Source organism: Parambassis ranga, chromosome 14, assembly GCF_900634625.1.
Source record: "Parambassis ranga chromosome 14, fParRan2.1, whole genome shotgun sequence".
NCBI lineage: Eukaryota > Metazoa > Chordata > Actinopteri > Ambassidae > Parambassis > Parambassis ranga.
The window spans coordinates 15,009,670-15,030,222 of NC_041034.1; the positions used below are offsets into that span (position 1 = coordinate 15,009,670).

The 20,553-nt window shown below is 41.4% G+C and overlaps 1 protein-coding gene across 1 annotated transcript; it reads left to right on the forward strand.

Annotated features, from left to right (window-relative positions):
* Positions 1-32: 32 nt before the first annotated feature.
* LOC114445776 (protocadherin alpha-C2-like) lies at positions 33-14,658 on the forward strand. Its single transcript, XM_028420981.1, has 4 exons — positions 33-2,816; positions 4,861-4,919; positions 7,546-7,631; positions 12,529-14,658. Exons 1-4 carry the CDS (start codon positions 276-278, stop codon positions 12,834-12,836), a joined length of 2,994 nt encoding a protein of 997 aa, XP_028276782.1. The 5' UTR covers positions 33-275; the 3' UTR covers positions 12,837-14,658.
* Positions 14,659-20,553: the final 5,895 nt, after the last annotated feature.

The following is a 20,553-nucleotide window of genomic DNA, read 5'->3' on the forward strand; positions in this document are numbered from 1 at the left end:
CTTGACTATCTCACAGCTCCAGCGGCAGGGAAACACACCCGTCAGCAGCGCGCATTGGAGACAGGGAGAAAAAAAAGGCGCATCACGGACAAAGGAAATATGGGCGCGCTGGAGAGAATTCACCTCAGCCGGTTAACACAATGGATGAGCCGCTTCTGTTTCATTTACCGGGAGACCAATTAGCCCACCTTAATGAGGTGCTGGGATGCAAGATACTGCAAGCTGAAAAGGCGGAAGGCTGCGTTTAATCCGTCTGCGGATCCTATGAGCTTGCAATGGCTGTGGCGGGGATATGCAACTGGATAGGGAATAATGTGCCTTTTTATTTTGTGATATTTTCCTTATTTTGTGGCCTTTCGTTTGGACAGTTGCGATATTCGATTACAGAAGAACTGGAAAATGGGGCGCTTGTCGGTGATCTGGCGCATGACTTGGGGCTGGATATTCGAAGGCTCGCCACCCGAAAAATCAGAGTAACCTCCAACAGTGGCAAACGCTACGTGATTGTCAACCCTAAAAATGGCAAATTACTTGTCAACGAGAGGATCGACAGGGAGGCACTGTGCGATTTATCCAACACATGCCTCATTAATCTGGAGGTGCTGGTTGAAAATCCCACTGAAGTGCACCACGTCGAGGTGGAGATTGTGGATGCCAATGACAATGCGCCGCAGTTCCCCAGAGACGAGTATCAACTGGAAATCACAGAATCTGCTTTACCGGGGTCTCGTTACCCGATTGAAAATGCTCAAGATCCAGACATTGGTTCCAATTCTGTTCGCATTTATCAGCTTAGCACAAACGACCATTTCGCGCTGGTATCTAACAAACCTTCCCTCAACACAAAGCACATCGAGCTTGTGCTCAAAAAGCCCCTTGATCGCGAGCAGACGCCTTACCATCAATTAATTCTAAGTGCTGTGGATGGTGGGACACCAGAGAAAACAGGGACGGCTAAAATCAATGTCCGGGTCCTGGACTCAAATGACAATGTTCCCTTGTTTGACAGCTCAGTGTATAAGGTGAAACTGTTGGAAAACTCACCCAAAGACACCTTGGTGATTAAACTGAATGCAACTGACCTGGATGAGGGCACAAATGGAGAGGTCTACTACTCTTTCAGCAGCTACACTCCTGAACGAGTGAGGCAGATGTTCAGCATGGACACTCACACAGGAGAAATAAGAGTGAGGAGCAATGTTGACTATGAAGAGACCAACTCATATGAGATGTACATTCAAGCCATGGACAAGGGCCCTGGGGCCGTTGCAGCGCACTGTAAGGTGGTGGTGGAGGTGGTGGACGTGAATGACAACGTCCCTCAGATAGTGCTGTCATCTCTGTCGAGCCCTGTGAGGGAGGACGCCCGTGCAGACACAGTCGTGGCCCTCATTAGTGTCACCGATCGGGACTCCGGGGCTAACAAGCAGGTGAGCTTAGAGATCCCAGCAGGCCTTCCCTTCAAGATCAAATCATTTAGAAACTACTACACTCTGGTTACCTCAGCCTTCCTGGACCGCGAGACCACTGATGCCTACAATGTCACTCTGAGTGCCACAGATGGAGGGAACCCTCCCCTCTCCTCCCAGAAGACCATACAGGTGGATGTGGCTGATGTTAATGACAACCCACCACGATTTGAGCAGACTTCATATACAGTCTACGTGACTGAGAACAATGCCCCCGGGGCCTCTTTGTGTACCGTGAAAGCTCAAGACGCAGACATCAAGGAGAACGCACGCATCACCTACACAGTGCTCAATGACAACAACCATGGCATTCCTGTCACCTCCTATGTGTCTGTGAAGGCCGATACAGGGGAGGCTTATGCCCTGCGAGCCTTTGACTATGAGTCACTGAGAGAGTTTCATTTCCAGGTCAAAGCCCAAGATGGGGGCATTCCTCCACTCAGCCGTGTCGCCACTGTCTACATCTACATAATGGATCAGAATGACCATGCACCACTGATAGTCAACCCTCCTGGCAATGGCACGCGCTCCTTGGAGACGGTACAAAAGAACGCTGAGCCTGGTGCCATGGTGACCAAAGTGGTGGCTTATGATGCAGACGCTGGTCCAAACGCTTGGCTCGTGTACATGCTGGAGACCGCCACTGACCTGGACTTGTTCAAAGTGCACGAACACACCGGTGAGATCAGGACCACCCGGAGAATCCTGGAGGACAACTCTACCTCCTTCAGCCTGACTGTTCTTGTGAAAGATCATGGGGAACCTGCGCTCTCCTCCACCGCCACCATCAATGTGGCTGTCATGGAGGTGCCTCCAAAAGTAGTCCCTGACCCCAAGAGAATCATCAGACCTCATAATGCCCTGCTTTTCTCCAATGTGACCCTCTATTTGATCGTGGCCTTGAGTGCCACAACCTTTGTTTTCCTGGTCACCGTGGTGGTCCTGGCCATCGTCCGTTGTCACGCCTACTGCACCCAGCCAGGGTCCTGCTCCCCTTGCTGTGTGTCACAGAAACCCCCTCCAGATGGTGGGAGCAGCAGCGTGAGTGCTGGTGGGGGAGGCGGCGGTGGAGCCGCAGGACAGCCTAATAACAACGTGGTGCTTCGGAGAGACCTTAAAGTGGAGCCTCACTACATCGAAGTGCGCGGGAATGGCTCTCTAACGAAGACCTACTGCTACAAGACCTGTCTGACAGCCACCTCTGGCAGTGACACTTTCATGTTCTACAACACAGGACGGCCCATCAGTGGCACCTGGGGCAGCGGCGCAGACCGCTTCTTCACCAGTGGGAGTGGATTTGTACGCAGACTGAGCATGCCCGACGCCTCACTGCAAATCTGCCCAGAGGTGTGTCATTAATATTTAATGTTTACCTTTGTCCACGTAACTGGAAGGTCATGAATCATCATGTATACATGTCAGAGGCTTTGTAATGAAATTTCATTTAGAAATCTAAACAGTATTAGAGACTTAAATCAAACCACACTTCATTAGAATTATTGCACTATTGCCATATTTTTGTCAGTGTTACTATGTTGCTGCAGGGAGTTGACATTCCTGCATGTCAAGTTTGATCCCCTCCTGCAGTGAACTGAATCCTCACAACCTTCATTCTCTTTGTTCACTTCTCACTTGCGCTGTGCACTCAGTCACTCAGTCCAGCCCAGCTCAGCACTCATACTGAATTAGTGTCAGTCCTGATGCTTTTCAAGGGCCCCATGTTATTTCTGATGATTCAGAGATTTCTGTTTCAGTGTGAGATTGTCATCACATCCACAACAAGAACAGGTCATGTTGCGTCCCTACTACTGGCTCACTGACTTTGCATGTGGGGTTGAGTTGTCTGCCTGTGTGTGGGTGTGAGTGAGTAAAACTGAACATCTACACTGGAGCAGTTGGGGTTAATTGGCTTGATTAAAGCTACCACAGTAGACTAGCAGTTGCATCTGCAGGATGATTTAAGTGTAGATGTTTGCCTTTTTTGTGCAGTTTTTTAACCCCTTTATCTACATAGCTGTGCCTAGATTACTAATGTATTAACTGCAGTTTGCAAAATGCATTTTAGTTGCTTTATCTGTTTTTTTTAAGTCCTGCAAAGATTCAGCTTTTATAAGGATTAGGGTGATGTCATATAATTGCTAAAGCAAATGCTGCTAAGGTTAGGAGGTCACCTGCATGTATCATCTTTTATTATTAGATGCCAGTCACTTGTGCGTTGAAAAAAATCTTGTACCAGTGTAAATTAAATTAACCTCCAGCCTCTGTTCCTCAGCCTTTGCAAATTAGATTTACTCAAAGAGGTTGGGTCCACCAGCAGAAAACACTCCCCTCTGAATTGTACTGAGGAACATAATGTGCCATCTTTATCTGGGACACTTGCTGCTGCCTGAGCAGGTTTCTGTCTCTGAAACATAGCTGAAGTTCTTATGCAGTGTTATTGAGGTCCAAGGCTGCAACCCACATGATGCTAACAGGTTTTAGCATTGCACACAATGGTTTCATGTTCGGCATGGCCATAGAACTTGCTCATGCGGAAAATAATTATGAAAGAGTAGGACATAATTAATGACCGTGAAGGATTGGCTCATTAAAAATACGACGTTTTTTTCTCTGTATGAAATTCATATGGTTGTTCAGACTTAACTATAATGCTTAAATATTATTTGAATTGCATGCTATATTTTTTTAGTGCAAATATGTCAAAACAGGTGATCACACAGACAAATGAAATCAGTTAAAGTGTGAGCGAGTGTGCTGTTGAAAATTTCTCATGCATTACACATCACTAAACACTATCAATCGCAGTACCATATTTGTATCTAACGCTGGCCTTGTACAGGTCAGAGATATAGGATGCGGTTGCCCCGGCGATGAAAGCTCCTGCTTATTGGATTTTAAAGGCCATAATTTACCAGAACCCTGCTGGGAATTTCAAGCACTCAGCCCTGGTTCATCACTGAGCAGACAGATTTACTCCAGTTACACACTAACGCATACATACACCAGTCTGTACAAACACCCCATGCACTCAGGGAAAAGGGCATAGCTCTCCCAGCTCTCACATTTATAGAGCTAGACAGTGAGGGGACTGTCCAAAAAGTCAATGCTCAGTCTGCTCAGTCAATGCCCTTTTTAAAATCCTTGTGTGGATATGTATCTGTGTGTGTGTGTGGAATGGGGGACACAACTGCAGTGTTCCTATCACGTCCTGAGCTAGGATGTGTATCATGATTAATTGATGAGACCATGGCCCGGCCTGGTTCTTCACTGTATGAGATCAAACTAACCCCTCTCTCTCTCTCTCTCTCTCTTTCTCCGTTACTGTCTCTCTTTTTTTTCTCCTGTCCTCTCTCTCTCTCTCTCTTTCTCTCTCTACCTCCTGCTCGCTCAGCCAAAAGCCCCGAATGCTGACTGGCGATATTCTGCATCTTTGAGGGCAGGGGTGCAGAGGTAAGCATTTTCCATCTTTTGCAAGTTGTGATCATCTTAAAAAAAAGTTAGATCACTTCATCAACCTCTATACCCTGTCTGTCCATTACAGTGACCCTTCATGTTGCTCTTGCAGCTGTAGTATAAAATATTTATCGGCACATTAATCCCACAGATCCCTGCTCCGAAGAATGACCCTTATGAAAACTGTAGCACAATACTGATGCCCACTTTGCTTCACTTTTCAGAAGTGACTGCTGCTAGTGGGCCCTTAAGTGTTCGTTTGAACCTGTACCCTTCCTTTGGGAGACGGCAGCTCCATCAGTTGGACGCATAGCCCTCTTCCTCTGCAGTGTAATACTATATAGGTCATCTACATTCTGAGCATCGCTTCCCCCACTTGCAGTCTTTAAGCAGGAAGCATGAAGGACAAATGAGCTGACAATGACCTTTCTCAGATTATCAGATGCACACATGCATCAACTACCACCACACGCACACGTGTGTGCATCCTGTGGTGTATTTTTGGTCTGGAGATGAGGAGAGAAGCTGTGAACACAGATAGCAGAAGACATTTTGGACGTGCTTGTGCTTTTTTTCCCCCTCACTATAGCATCATAAAGTGCCACTGCTGGACCAAATCCCAGCTAAGGCAAATTCATACACAGTAAATTACTATCTGTTTGCCTGCTGTTCCAAGAATAGTTGTTATGGCTGTAAACACATCTAAGCATTCTCATTAAACCATACTGAAATGAAGAGGCTCCTGTAGTAACTGGAATAAAACAGACCGTCTATTACTTCGGCTTTGTAATGATGAAGTCACAAAAGTTGCATTCAAACATGAAATTAAGAGCCTTTCTAATTTGATATGAGGACAGCTGGAAGATCAGAGACTAATGGGTTTTCCTTCTACATGCTTACGATTTGTACTAAATTTTCATAATTTCATGCTAACAATGCTTACCGCTTGGTCGTGCAGTCCTCTGCTCGGCTAAGTTTGATATAATTGGATATTAGTGTTAATTTCTATGTTGTGCAGGGGATATTAATGTGCATTCTGTCATCAAGTCACTGTAACATGACATGGATTAACACAAATCATCAGTGCAATTTCCCGCTGCCATCTCTAAAATGACAGCCCCTGTAACTCGCACAGACACAGAGATGGTTCACATTAACACTTAACCCCAACACAGGCACGCTGTAATGTATCACACTGCACACAGCATGTAGCACCAACCATACTGACCCATATTCCTGGTGTAGTCAGTCAATGTAGAATACAGCAGTCCTATTGGTGTCAGATTTTCGCACATTAAACCAGCACCTTCGTAAAAGCTTGCTCAGAATGTACATGGACATTACATATTCATTAGAAATCAACACAAGTGTTTAAGATAGGAGTGGCGTACTGCATTGCAGAGGCCCCAGACAGCTTAGGCCTTCCCATACAATAAGCTCCATGTTCGTTATGAATGGATGAAGGGTTAAATCCTAATCAGTGTCTGTATGTCAAACCAGTATTAACAAAAACACACTTACATTAGCATACTTAAAGATATTTTTCCAAAATTTAATTATTATTATTATTGAATAAGACTGGAATATGAACCAAGCTGCATTAAAAGGGAAAAGAGCTCACTAAAACACATTTAGGACCATTTATTGACTTGGATCTAACTCTTACTGCCATTTCCCCTGGTTGCTAGGCAACATCAAGGTCAAGATAAAACTCATTAGGAAGTGACTGCTTTTGGACAAATTATATTTCTGCCCACCAGCAGCTAAGCAGAATTTATAAAGCAGGCCCTAGAAAAGTAGAAAAGTTTATATCTACTGAAAAAAAAATATTAATAATAATTTGAAGCCTCACAAACTCTGCTTTGGTGCAGTCCTTATGCTTGTAGTCTGCATTTTTAATAAGTTTATAGATTCATATGGTAGAGATGACCTACTTTTTATACACATTATTAGCATACATTAAAATGTAAGTAAGATTAGCTCAAAAAAGGTACACCACGCTTTGATTGCAGTAAATATGCTTTGTATACCAACTAAAAATGTGAAGAAAGGTCATCTAAAGTACAAAGAAATTAAACATGGAAAGTAATGGTATAAAGCATACATAGTATACACTGTATGTTACTGTTACTGTATATTATTAAAGTAAATGTGGCTGGAGTTATGTAACTCCACCTGCTGAAATCCCTTTGTCACTGATCTTTACTTGCAGTCTGAAATATATGTATATGTGTTACAATATATTTGAGAAAAAAAAGATAGATAACAATGTCCTATAATATACAGAAGCTACAGAGTTACTGACATGTACTGGGTACACTGAGAAGTGAAAAGTGGTCAGCTCCAAGTGGAACATTTCCTAGTCACTACAAAGTCACAGCTATTGAAACAGCAACTGTTAACATGGCAGTGGTAACCCCCTGTTGTGAAAATACAAATGAGTGCAGCATAACATGATAAACACAGCATAAACTCAACAGAAACAGGCTCCAGTTCTTAATTGCCAAATCCTTCAAAACTGAGTTAAGAGTTGGAAGAAAATAATTAGTAACCATCTAATCTTTGAATAATTGAATAAATAGGCAGTATATCTTGTGCTGATTGAATGTTTCCTGCCTTTCAGTTCTGTCCACATGGAGGAGTCCTCTGTGATGCAAGGAGCCCAGGGGATGCTGGTTCAGAACTGGCCTACCGTGTCCAGCGCTGCAGGTGAGTGGATGTCAGGATGCAGGATAAAAAGAATTCTTCGAGATAATTTAGTAAGAGATAAGAGATAATAATAATGCTAATAATGAGATAATCTGATTGATTTTGTAAATGATTAAACACCTATACTGACCTGAGTATTATTGGGCTAAATGCCATAAAGATCATTATAAGAAAAGTTATGCTGAAACAACCTAGTTCTGTTTAAGGTCTATTGTGTACTGGCTCCTCATTTGTCTGTGCTAAGACAAATGTAAAATGAAACTTTTAACACCACTGCTTTCCAGGCAATAAAAACATAATTAAAGGTGGTGGTACTAAATACAAAAAACACAAAAGTGAGTTACTTCATACACTGATTGATATGCCACCAAATCTTGTATTTGCTTGACACCCTATTGCTTTGATGATGAAATAAGAATGACTGTGACCCCCCACCCCCCCCACCCCCACCGAAAAAAAAAAGTCTGTCTCTGTTCCAACAATGTTCCATAGAGCAAGTAACACAGTATGTGCGACATTCACTTAAATTGTTTCTTTGGTTTTCTGGGAATTTAGCAGAAGTGTCCTTTAAATATCTGCGTAATCTTGAATTCTAGTGCATGGCTGATGCCAAAAGCCTCAGGCCTTTATGCAAGAGCTACAGATAAACAACTGTATCCTCCCATGAAAGCAGCCAGCAGCATGTGCTACAGACTGAAAAGGGCTGCTGTTTTTAATAAGAAATGAGTCGTCCTGAGTGGGTGGTGACATGAAAACATGTAGCAACACAACATAAGTGCAAATAAAGCTGGTCTTAGAGATGACCTGTGGTACATCATCATCAGACTGTGAGGCTCAGAACTAATGAGAGCTCAGAAAACTCAGGAGTATTACTGAAAACCACAATAATAATAATAACAAAAGCTTAAAGACTGTTGTTACCAAGGTTAAAACTAAGTGTTTGGAACATTGTGGTACATTCCTTCCCTCCATCTTCAGCCCAGCTCCCATTCATTGATTTTCTGTCTTGCTGCAGGAATTAGAACATACGTAGAGGCTTGAGGATGAAGGGTAGCATCACGGTCAATCACTCACAAGTCAGTGACAGAATGTTTTACTGTGTGTCAGTAAGCACCTCAGTATATTTGAAGGTTTCTAAAAAACGCCTGGGGAATTGTTTGAGATACCAGCTGTAACAACTGCAGCAGAGAAATGTGTTTTTTTCTTAGAGTAGATGGAAAGCTGCCTATCTGGTTACGTAAATATTATTTTTAAGTAGAGGGCACAGCATACGGCAGTCATTTCAGGCATTTCAGGGGTTTTTTTTTTAGTAATGTTTAAGCCATAGGTCTGTATTAGACTGCAGGTTGGTCCTCTTTATTATGCATCAAGAGGTGGAGCCTATTTTTGTGACACATTTTCATGTCTGCAGTGAATTGTTATCATGATGAAGTTGCTGTGATGCATGTAAATGCAGCACCCTCAAAACTGTGTTTATGTAAGTGACCCATGGTGCAGAATGAGGAGACATTTGTCTAATGCCAGAGGGGGGAGACGGGCTATTATCTGTGATAGGAGGGTGCCATGACAAAAAAAAGACATCCAGTTACATTAAAAGCAATTTTTGGAAAGAAGAAGTGCAGAGGAAATATGCAGGGGGGTGGAGGGTGGGGGGGGAGCGAGGTGTAGGGGGATGGAGGGAGAAAAAGGTTAAGAGGATTGGCAGGTTCCTGCAGTAGTGTTGTTGCTAGGGAACGCCATGTGACCTGTTGCCTGGCAACACTGTCTAACTGAGAGATTGCTGCAGCAGCCGCACCCTCCATCAGCAGGGAGTGGGCGAAGGCAGTTTCCATGGCAACCGGTCATATCTCTGAATGGAATATTTAGAGACAGAAAAAAAGGAAGGAGTGGGAAGCAGGAAAAGGAAGGAGACTCAGCAAGGGCAGGTTTTAAAGAAAAACAAAGGGCAGACGACAAGAAACAATGTCAGAATATATTGTTCATGTAGATGCGCAGAAGCCACATATATTTATACAGACAGCCTGTCAGATTTGTGAATTTGCCACAAACCAACCGGGGAGATTTGTTTCAGATGGAATCATATCTCGGGCTTGACAGAAAATAACATTGCCTATTTTAAATGTAGGAAATCAGGTTACAAGAAATGAGGCTTCGAACACCCACATACCCACATCAGGTGTCATGGCAACCTCCTCACAAGAAGCTATACTGACCTGCTTACCAGTAGTTACACCGTAATCCTCTTCCAACACACATATGCTGTGAAATATAGGCTAATATAAAGAAACGGCAGAGGAACATTAGAGACGGAGCAGCACTGTGGAAGCTATTTATAATCGTACCGATCTGCCACATGAGTTGGTTATTACAAATTCATTTTTCTCATACACACACACACACAGGATATTTCTGATTAATACCTAAGTTAACGCTTTAATTAACAATGTCAAGGGTTAGGATTTGTCACAGCGGTGCAGGAGGCACAGGGATGTCCCAAGACACTGACACAATATTCGCTTGATTAGAGGCAGCAAGTCAGTTGACATTTTAACTCTAGCTGCTCATGCATAGGAATGTGAACTGCTTTAACCCCTGTCAGGTGTGGATATGCCACAGCAGGTTAGTTATATTGTTACAGTGTGCTAATTATAGTGCAGTGCTACTTGCAATCCAGGGATTTTACACACATGTGTAATCTCCACAAGATTATTATTATTTTAGCTTAATCTGTATTGGTCAAAATTAGATGATGAACTGTATCTTTAGGTATTATATAAAAAATCTCAGCCTCAAACCACATTTATTTTAACATCAGGTTCAGGAAATAGTGTCATTTAAATAGAAAGGAGCTGCTTTTTGTTTATAGCTCCTAGGCTGCATCACTCAGAAGGTTCTACATTTTTTACGTCACCTGTCTTTTCTCATTTTTTCACTTCATATGAAGCTGAAAGTGTTCGTCTTCCCTTACACAAGAAGCTATATATATATATATATATATATAGCTTCTGGGCTATTGAAACCAGTAAAATATTTAAACACCACAACCTCTTCCTGGGTTTAATACCCAGATTAAATACACACTGTCAAATGTCTTAATCCCGAAACAGACTACATTACAGTATTAAAGCAGTAACACCATTAATGGGTAACATCTGACTTGAATTATGAAACAAGCTCAATTATGTTGATCAAAGCAAGCTGCTGATGTGAAAATTATGTCAAATGAAATAATATAAATCAAATGAATCCTCTGCAGCTGCACCTTATGGTTTATTTGGTACCTAACTTCATACTAATTATTTCATGTAGTTAAAAATTAACACTTCTATTTTTGCATGTAGAGAACAAATAATTTATGTGTCTGTTCTGTCTTGTGATCACAATGATATGTTGCTGTGTTTCTATATATGTGCTTTCCTGGTATATAGTAATCAGCGCTTCATTTGGGCATTCTGAGTCAATATCTAATGAATCATGCCTCAGTATATCAGCCCGGTCTTATATGTGTCCACTATTTTTTATGCAGCTATCTATGGAGCAGTTTAATAGCGTCCATTACCTCTGCTCTTATTATAGCCCGTGCATGTAATTCATTCTCAGACTGGATGAACTCATTGTGGGGACACAGTGGGACAGTGTGTGTACAGATAGACACATATTTTCAAAATAGCATACTTCCCAATGGGACAGTAGTTGGAACCAATTCAGCACTCCAGCAACGTCATAAATAGCCTACAAAGAAAAATCAAACAGAATCTTTTTTGCCAGGGCTTGTGTTTGATCTAAATAAAATCCAGACGGAAAGTAGGTCAGCGCAGAGGGAACTGGTGTTGGCCTGAGAGCACCGTGTCTGCAAAGCCCGCCCATCCCCATCTTCCTTACTGCCGCTCTCTCACTCTCTCTCACTCTCTCTCTCTTTCTCTCTTCATCTCATCTAACATCCTCTTTCCCTTTCATTCTGGCACATATACCCTTTTGACCTCAATATCTAAGTCTTATTTTCACTTTTATCAAAATTCTTAAGCATATAGATCCATTCCATCATATTTTTTTCTATGCTTGCTGCTTGCTATCAAGGTTCCTCCCTCTATCACATCCACGCTAGTGCAACTGAAGGTTGAATCCCTCCTGCTGGAGCCCTGTGAGAGTGAGATTATTCTGCTGCCATCATTCAAATACAAATCACATGGCCAAGTTAAACATCCCTGTGGTTAAAGGTTATCCCCCTCCACTGTTCTCCTCTGTGATCTTGGCTGAATTATTGCTGTCCTGAAAATATTCACTCCTTGTGGTCATCGTCAGGCTGTTCACCAAATAGAAAAAAAGGACAATACAACAACAAAAGCTTTTATAAAATCCACACCAGGATAGACTGTGCTGTAATCAGTATTACGTGGATTTAATACTTAAAGTTTCTATATGTAAGACATTAATAAACTTATTTTTAATGGCGGCATATGAACAGATTGCAAAGGAAATAAATCTTTTCCAGACATTTTTGGTTGATGTGGATGCAAAGACATGATGTTTATGCATTGCCTGACATCTAGCCTAATGCAAATCTGCCTGAAGTGGATAATGTGTCAACCCATTCAAAATCCTGAGGATGATCTGCTACGTTATCAGCTAATGTTCCAAAGTAACTAATGCCGGACACATGCAGGCTGCAGTGTAATGTCATCACTCACAAAATACCATAAGTCAATATAATAGTTGGCTAGCTTGCCATATTATGACCCATATACATATCTTTCTGCATAGTAAAAATAGGGCTAGCCCATTAGCTTAGCTTGCAACCTATGCTCAATGTTAAGGCAATACATGTTTTAGCTTTTTAAGGGTTTGATCCTTTAGCAATAAGCTATATGACATAATCTCCTTTCATTGTTACCTGCAGATGGTGAGGGTGGTGGAGAGCTCTCACCCCCAGTAGGTGCTGGAGTCAACAGCAACAGCTGGCACTTCAGATATGGCCAAAGCTACGGCCCTCCTCAGGCCCTGAAACCTGGAGAGATCCCCCCTGAAGCCTTCATCATCCCTGGATCTCCAGCCATCATCTCCATCCGCCACGACCCAGGCCCTGTGGACGACAAAGGTGAATTCATAAGCTTCGGCAAGAAGGAGGAGGCCAAGAAGAAGAAAAAGAAGAAGAAGGACAAGAAGGACAAGAAGGATAAAGGAAAGGATGACGGGGGTGATGACTAGAAGAGAAAGGGGTGACTTGAAAGCAGAGCCACCGATAACTACCAACCCAATTACAGAGCCAGAAAAATAAGCCAAATGCGTTTTGTAGAACCAATGGAGCCTCTTGCACCCGATTTGCATAGACATTGTACAGTGGCCAAATCCTCATTAGACCAGGCCTGGCTCTTCACATCATGCGAACTTGCTAAACAAATGTTTCTCTCACTTTCCTGGTTCACAACTTTGGCCAATAAAAGTTAAAGTTTGTGCTAAACAAACATCCTTTATATAAAAAAAACTGGACCAAATTCAAACAGAAAGGAATTTATTGACTTAAATTAACCCTTTCTGTGATTTGCTGCCCAACCTCCTCAAACCACTCTCCCCTCCAGTTTGTATAATAAAAACATAAAGCTGTGCTATTTGTATCTGACCATTGTCAGCTAAGGCTGCCTGTGACATTTCTGGCCCAATTCCCTTTTTGGCTGAGTAAAAGCCAAACAGAATAATAATAATAATAATAATAATAATAATAAGACATGGGCTTTTGTCTTATGGAGGCCTTGTAGAAATTCTGAAAAAGTGGTCTTTTTAAAAAATAACAAAAAAAAAAAGAAAAAGTAACAACATACTCTATAATTAGCACCTTTTATGAGGATGAGGTGTCTGAGAGAAGCTGGACCACACTCGAATAAAGAGCTCTGTTTCAGTGTAATATAGCACATTGCAGAGGCTGAGGACCTGGACTGGGTTGCACCAACTATGCGCAAGTTTGTTCCCAGGTTAGTTTATAAAGTAGCAGCTTCTTGAGTGCTAGTTTGTTTGCAATTGTACCGTGGGTGTTAAGGGGTTGAGCTAGTTTGTAACGTTAAGATTTTACAATGAATAGCTGGTCGGGAATAGCAGTACTGTATGTTGCTGATGGGTGCAAACCACATAGATTGACTTGATTGGCATAAAAATCGGTAAATAGAATATTTGACTCCTAAAGGACAATACTAGTCTTTGAATGTTTTAGTCCACTCTCTACAAATCCGTGCGAAACATCTTCTAAAAGCACATCAGTATATTTTTGTTGGATTTTTCTTGCTTGCTATTTTTGAACTGTACTCTGACAAAAAAGACTATTGGAAAGACTGAGACTATTTCAAACACATCAGTGTGAGCTCAGCATCTAGTTTTCATTTTCACTCTGTCTATGTAACCGTAGCCAATATAAATTTTCACATTAAAGGAAAGTTAACTTAAGAAATGAAGTGGAAAACATCCTGCAGTATTGTGAAGTGGGTAGAAAATGGACGGAAACATTCAAATTTGCTGTTATGGCCCTTCGAGTTACAAAATGGCGTGTAATTATTAAAAGAAAAAAAATTACGCTGTGTGCAGAAAAAAAGAAAACACCCAGCTTTACTGTTAGTGAGTGCGGTCGTGTGACTTTGTATCATTTGCACCTGCTTTATCGCTTGCTTAGTTGTTACTTAAGGTTACGTTATGACAGATTTTCGTGGTGGTGTTACCGCTTGTAAATTAGGGATGCGTGAACTTTGGAAACTAGTGGCTACTTCTGCTAGGAAATAACAAGGGAACCTACATGCAGCTGATGCAACCGGCCCCATGACTTTTTGCCTCTCCTCTTGGAATATGGCACAGGTCAATGGAGAGGAGGGGGGGCTTAATTCCACTGTGTATCAGCACACCCAGTCTTGACACACACATTACTGCACACAAACTTTCAGCCTCTCGCTTACACTTACAAACAAGCAAACACACACACACACACATACACACATACATATACTGAACAGATACACACCCCTTTCTGAAAACTGAAGGCCATCCTTACTATGGGAGTGTATTATATGGCTGGGACTGCAGGAGCGTTGCTCGTCGCTTCATTTCTGTTCAAGCTTGATCCCTCTACTTCTGTCTTTGAATGTTAAGTAGTTGTTCTTCAAGCCCTGCACCACTGCCTAGACTGCTTCAGTGCTTGTAGGATTCGCTTGCCCTGCTGCCTGTTTCCTCCCTCTAACTCTTGTATCTTCAGATCAAAAATGTTTCGATGACATCTTCTGTTGAAGTCACTCTCCTTCAATGAGCTGTGCAGTTAACATTTGTGTATACGCATACTACACACGCACACACACACACACACACACACACACACACACTCACATAAATATATATAGAAATATATATATATATATACATCCTTGTTAGGCTCAGCATCCACCGAGCGCTTCAGCCAGAGTGTCTCCTTTTGATTGCTCATTGTCGACAGCTCTGTCATCTCCCGCACGGGTCACACGCATCGCGTTCGTGAGGACGCCTGACAGGTTAAGCAGAAACTGAGACGATGTCACACTGAATGGAAGAGAAAGTCAGACACTTGCAGTCATTGTAAGTGCAGTGTGTTGGTCTAGTGTAGGAGAAATTAATGGGCAAGTCGTTCCTCTTTTGCGAGAGCAGAGGTGTTGCAGTTATCCCTGGTGTCAGCCATTAGTCAAAATTGGGCTGACAAAAGCTACTTGCAAGTACAGTGCAGTTCAGTAGCAGCAGCAGTAGTACTGGAAAGAGAGTGGCAGTTAAAAGAGGGGGGAGCCCTGTTATGATTAAGTGGGGGAGGTGGGTGAAATACTCTGTTAAAAATTACAGGCAAAAAAATGACACCAGTGAGAGGAGATCAGCACACATGGCAAGACTTTGCTTTGCTTGGCTGCGGCACATAGACATCAGAAACAAAGCTGCTGGGAAGGTACCAAATCAATGCTGAGCTATATTAAGCCCTGTGACACCAGGCACGGTCGAGTAAAGTTTACTGCAAACGATAAAAACGGGAACAGCATCGGGATAAATAAGAGTGTCATAAAATCTCACCTCAGTGTTTCCTCTGTAAGACCATCGTATTACCTATCACTGTAAGGGTGATGCTATCCTGCTGAATCCCTCCCATGCACACACCCCCCCCCCACCTTCCAGCCCCTCCCTCCCTTCTCCAGGTGTACTTCTGTGCTGTCAGATCACCAAGTGGCTGTTTGCATGTTATACGCAAAGGAAAATAGATACTATACAGATACTATATATATATACATAGATATGTTTTTTCCACTGGGAAATGCGTATTGGAATACATATACCTCTGATACACATTCTCAAAAAGACCCACACACACTTCCGTGCATATACACATACATACAAGTACATATACAGATACACCATTGCAAAACAGTAATTTGTGGAAAATCCTAAAAGAATCACATTTTTTATCCTGTTGAAAATAAATTTAATCTTCTAGATATACAGTACATAATGCCATTGTGTTATGCTATGAAATGCCTTCTTTCTGTTTTTACCCTATATTGATTTTCAAAGTCCTTAAACTTGTGTTAAGCTGAAAAATGATGATCAAACAAACACTATTGTGACTCATTTACTCACCCCTTCATAGCTATTCCCTTCCTAGTAGAGAAAAAGGCAGAAAAAAAATTAAAAAAAATAAAGAAATGGCAATAAAAAAAAAAGTTGATGTATTCTCTGCTTGTGTATAGTGAATGTTCCTCAGTCGCTGGGTGTGGCAGTGAGTGGCACATGCCAGTCGACTGTGACAGTGCAGATCTGTTAATAACTTTTTTGTACACCTGCTCATCATTGTAAAGGTGATAATAGTGATTCTTATGATTTAATCAATCTGGTAATGTGTTTTGTTAACAAGTCACAAATAAAGTTTTTTTCTTAAATATCTTAAAACGTGTTAAGGCTTCAATTTTTCACCTTTCACTAAGGGCTCCATATTCACTAGGCTTTAGGTAAGACACAACAGGGACAAAGATTTTCACATAAATTCACCATCCACAAAAGATTCCAGCTCATTACTTAAATTTTTGTTAGCATTATGTTTCTTATTTAGTTATTATTGTTTTATAGTGGAGTTTTTGTTTTACCACTCGGTGGTCTCCAGCGTCATCTTCTACGCTGTAGTGTGCTGGGGCAGCAGGATGAAGACGGCCGACACCAACAGACTCAACAAGCTCATTAGGAAGGCTGGCTCGGTGCTGGGAGTGGAGCTGGAGTCTGTGGTGGAGGTGACGGAGAGGAGGATACTGAGGAAACTCCTCAGTATTCGTAACAACACGTCTCACCCCCTGCAAGACACACTGCTGTCCTACAGGAGCACATTCAGCGGTAGACTGAGACTACCGAGGAGCAGCACAGAACGCCACAGGAGGTCCTTCCTGCCAGTGGCCATCAGACTGTATAACTCCTCCCCTTTCTGTAGGGAGAAGCGCTAGATAATCATGTCAGGCATCACTGTCATTCCCTCCACTTGTCTATATTATGTTTACTTAGCACCTTACATCTCCATATTTGTATCCATGTATCATATATTGTGCTCATACTGCGTACTGTACTCTGATTTTGGATTATAGTGACACTTATACTTATACTCTGTACTTAACTGCATTTATTGTGACTTGATACCTCTGGCACAAGAATTTCCTTCGGGATTAATAAAGTTTTATCTTATCTTATCTTATCTTATCTTTTTAAGTATATCAAAATGTGAACTAGTCAACAGAGTAGGCTGTAGCAAGCACAGTGTGGCTCTTCAAGAAACACTTGGCAGGGACAACATATACAAAGCTCAGACTTGTGTACAGAAATTACACAATCTGTCATTGTTCCAAGAAATTTAAGTAAACACTTAAGTTAGAAAATTAGGCCACTACTATGAGGCAACATTCCTGTCTGCCCTCAGTCAAACCTCCTTTTTCAAACTCTCCAATAAATAAATGCCAATGTGCCAGCAAGCTAATGAGAGTTGCTCATTATTTTTGACCCAAAAAGATAACTGCAATAACCGCAAAAAAAAAAAAAACAGACAAGGGAGAAACAAAAGCCTAAATCTAAATCTCAAAACTGGGAAGTGTATAAAAAAAACAATGTCTTGCCCTTAGTCAGCAGTTCACACTTTAATGATTCATAAGATAATGTGGGAAATACACATAACTACTGAAATGAATACCACAAAGTGTTGTTTTCCCTGTCTTTATTTCATCACAGTGGAAAAACAGGAAGAGTATTGTGGGCACCTTTCCAATGTCTTCCTGGAAACCTGAGCATTTTGTTTTAAAACCACTTAGTGGGGAGGTTTGCTCATACACGTCTATTTTGTCAAACTGCCAAACAAAAGTGTTCTTTCTTAACTGAAATGTAAACAGAAGTTAACATGGGAAGTGGATCATATACAAGTCAAGCAGCCCAGAACAAACAGTGCAAACTGCAAGAACTCTGACACACAGACATGCCACAGAAAACCTTTTCTGTGGAGCTGGAGGTGAGTGAGGGGTCAGCAGCACGTCTGCAGGGTTAAACTTAGCAGAGATTCTGCCTCTAAGCAATGAATACATGTTTAAAGCTGTCTAGGAAGGAGCTCTTGATGTATGCATCACTGGCTCCATCTGTCTGCAGACTGGAGGAAATTATTAACACACACCTCCCTCCCTACTCCATCTTTTCAGCTGTGCTGACACCTATTGATAAAAGCCAAGGCAGGCTGCTGAGCCAACAATTAGTCTGTTTGTGTGTAAGAAGAGGGCATACCATGCATTAATGACAAACACAGTAATTACCAGAGGATTATTTTGTGACCGAGTGTCTTAAAATATCACACTGAACATTGCTATTCATCCTTAAAACACTGGCACAACCATTTCCTTCAACAATTTAATGAGAAACTGGACAGTCGGGGAGCATCCTTGATGTTCACCTGCCTCCTAGTGGTAGTTTTATAAAGTGCAGCTTTAAAGGAAAATCAGATTTTTTTAATTACACTAGCATCACTGCAAATGCACAGAGTAAAGAAAAAAAACACTTTAAGTAAAAGCTTGTTGGCTGCAGGAATCTGTTAAGCCACAGATGGTTAAAGAACAGGAACAGCACACTGAAAGAGTTGTTTCCTGTAACTGTATCACATGGGTTTGAACATTGTTCCTAAGATACAAATCTTGGGAAAAAATATTTATTGTTACATAAAACATCCTGGTACTAAAATGATGTTATTTAGACCAGCAGCTCGTGAGCACTCATCTTTGCAATGCTACTACCTTCTGATCCACCCAGCAAGAGCCCAGAAGATGTGTATCATTTCATTCAGCCTCTTCACACCTTATGAATATATTAATGCACTAGAAAATTCCAAGTACAGAGACATAAATTGTTGTCTGAGTCATTGTTTGTCTCTCTCCTGTTGTACCACAGTAAAATTGAATGAATACAACTTATCACAATCATTATAGCCATAACTTCTTTATCATTCTACACACTCTCTAAAAGTTGAATTTTTAAGATGTTTACTTAATATTTAAATTCTTCTCAAAGAAGAACCCACTGTTATCTTGGATAAATGCAAACCATACAAAACCCTGGCAGTGACAGTAAAAGTGTTTTCACTGCAGGCAATTTCACTGATACAATATTGCGTAATCACCTTGAGGCTACAGGATGATATTCTATTCACAAAGTCAGCTGCATGTTCCCTCAGGGCTGCACTGATGGAATTTGAGTGCAATCTACTGAATGCAGTCAACCCACAGACCGATTTTCCACATAGTAGCGTTGTTAAACCATGATGCTGTCGTCTCACATTTTGTGATCCACATGTTTGAAGTTTTAAGTCTGCGGTTAACAGATAGATTTCCATTGAGAACACACTTCTGTCTCTTTGATCTGAGGCCAAAGAGGTTGAGTCATAGAAGGATTTTATGAACAGAAGTTGATGTATGCACTTTGACATGTACATTGGCCTGCACTGGGATTTCACATTAAACTGAAGACCATGGCTTTGACTTTAATCTGCCCAGATTGTCATTTTAGCACAAGTTCTCAAACATTGCTCTGCAACTCTTTGCTTTTAAAGCAAGAAATCGGTGTGACAGAGCTCGCCAGGCATGGGACAGTTTGGCAGGGCAGCTGATCACTATAAACAAAACTGTCATGGGTACTTAGAAGCTACTTTTCACTGCATACAGGCCTGTGCACTTACAAGCACTGCAGCACATTTATTTTTTAAAGGAACTGCTATACAAAAAGAATTCCTATGTGCTGCTTTATATTGATGGTGTTCATCATTTTCTTTCAGTCACATGACATTCTATACACTTTTGACAGTCAGATATTTTAAGTATAAAACATATTAAATAAATACTAATGCAAAAGTATATAATGGTCAGCACACTGGTATAGAGCAGAATTTGTTAGCCTTAAATTGACAGAGAATTTATGAATATTAAAAAAACATTTTATAGATCATTATTTATTAGGTGATCATAGTTTGTATTATTGACTTTTTGTCTGCAATTTAACTTTAAAAATCATTATCTCAGGCTGTGGTGTGGAGTGGAGGACTGCTTATTCTTCTGAAATGTGATGGCATGTGATGGTGAAGGCAAAAGGTTGACTGACAGTTACTCTAATTAATTATTTTTCTTTCACAAACATATTACTTAAGGTTTTAGTCATAGTTCAGAACCCAAACTTTTTGGTTCTGACCCAGCTGACCCTTTTACAGCAGCACCTTTGACACAGACTGCTGCAACTTCATTGCGCCTCACCAATCCTGTCTGAGAGATTTGCAAGTGGGATTTTTGGTGGCGCCTTTGAGCATTTGGGAGAGTTAGTCATACAGCTGAATTGACAGCTGTGTGAAAGGGTGAGCAAGCGCAGCAGAACACACTATACGCTA

What these genes read in the sequence shown, in the direction of transcription:
- LOC114445776 (XM_028420981.1), top strand. Translation starts at nt 276, where the DNA reads ATGGCTGTGGCGGGGATATGCAACTGGATAGGGAATAATGTGCCTTTT. An exon ending in CACTGCAAATCTGCCCAGAG is followed by an intron (nt 2,817 to 4,860) that starts GTGTGTCATTAA and finishes CTGCTCGCTCAG; the next exon opens with CCAAAAGCCCCGAATGCTGA. An exon ending in TTGAGGGCAGGGGTGCAGAG is followed by an intron (nt 4,920 to 7,545) that starts GTAAGCATTTTC and finishes CCTGCCTTTCAG; the next exon opens with TTCTGTCCACATGGAGGAGT.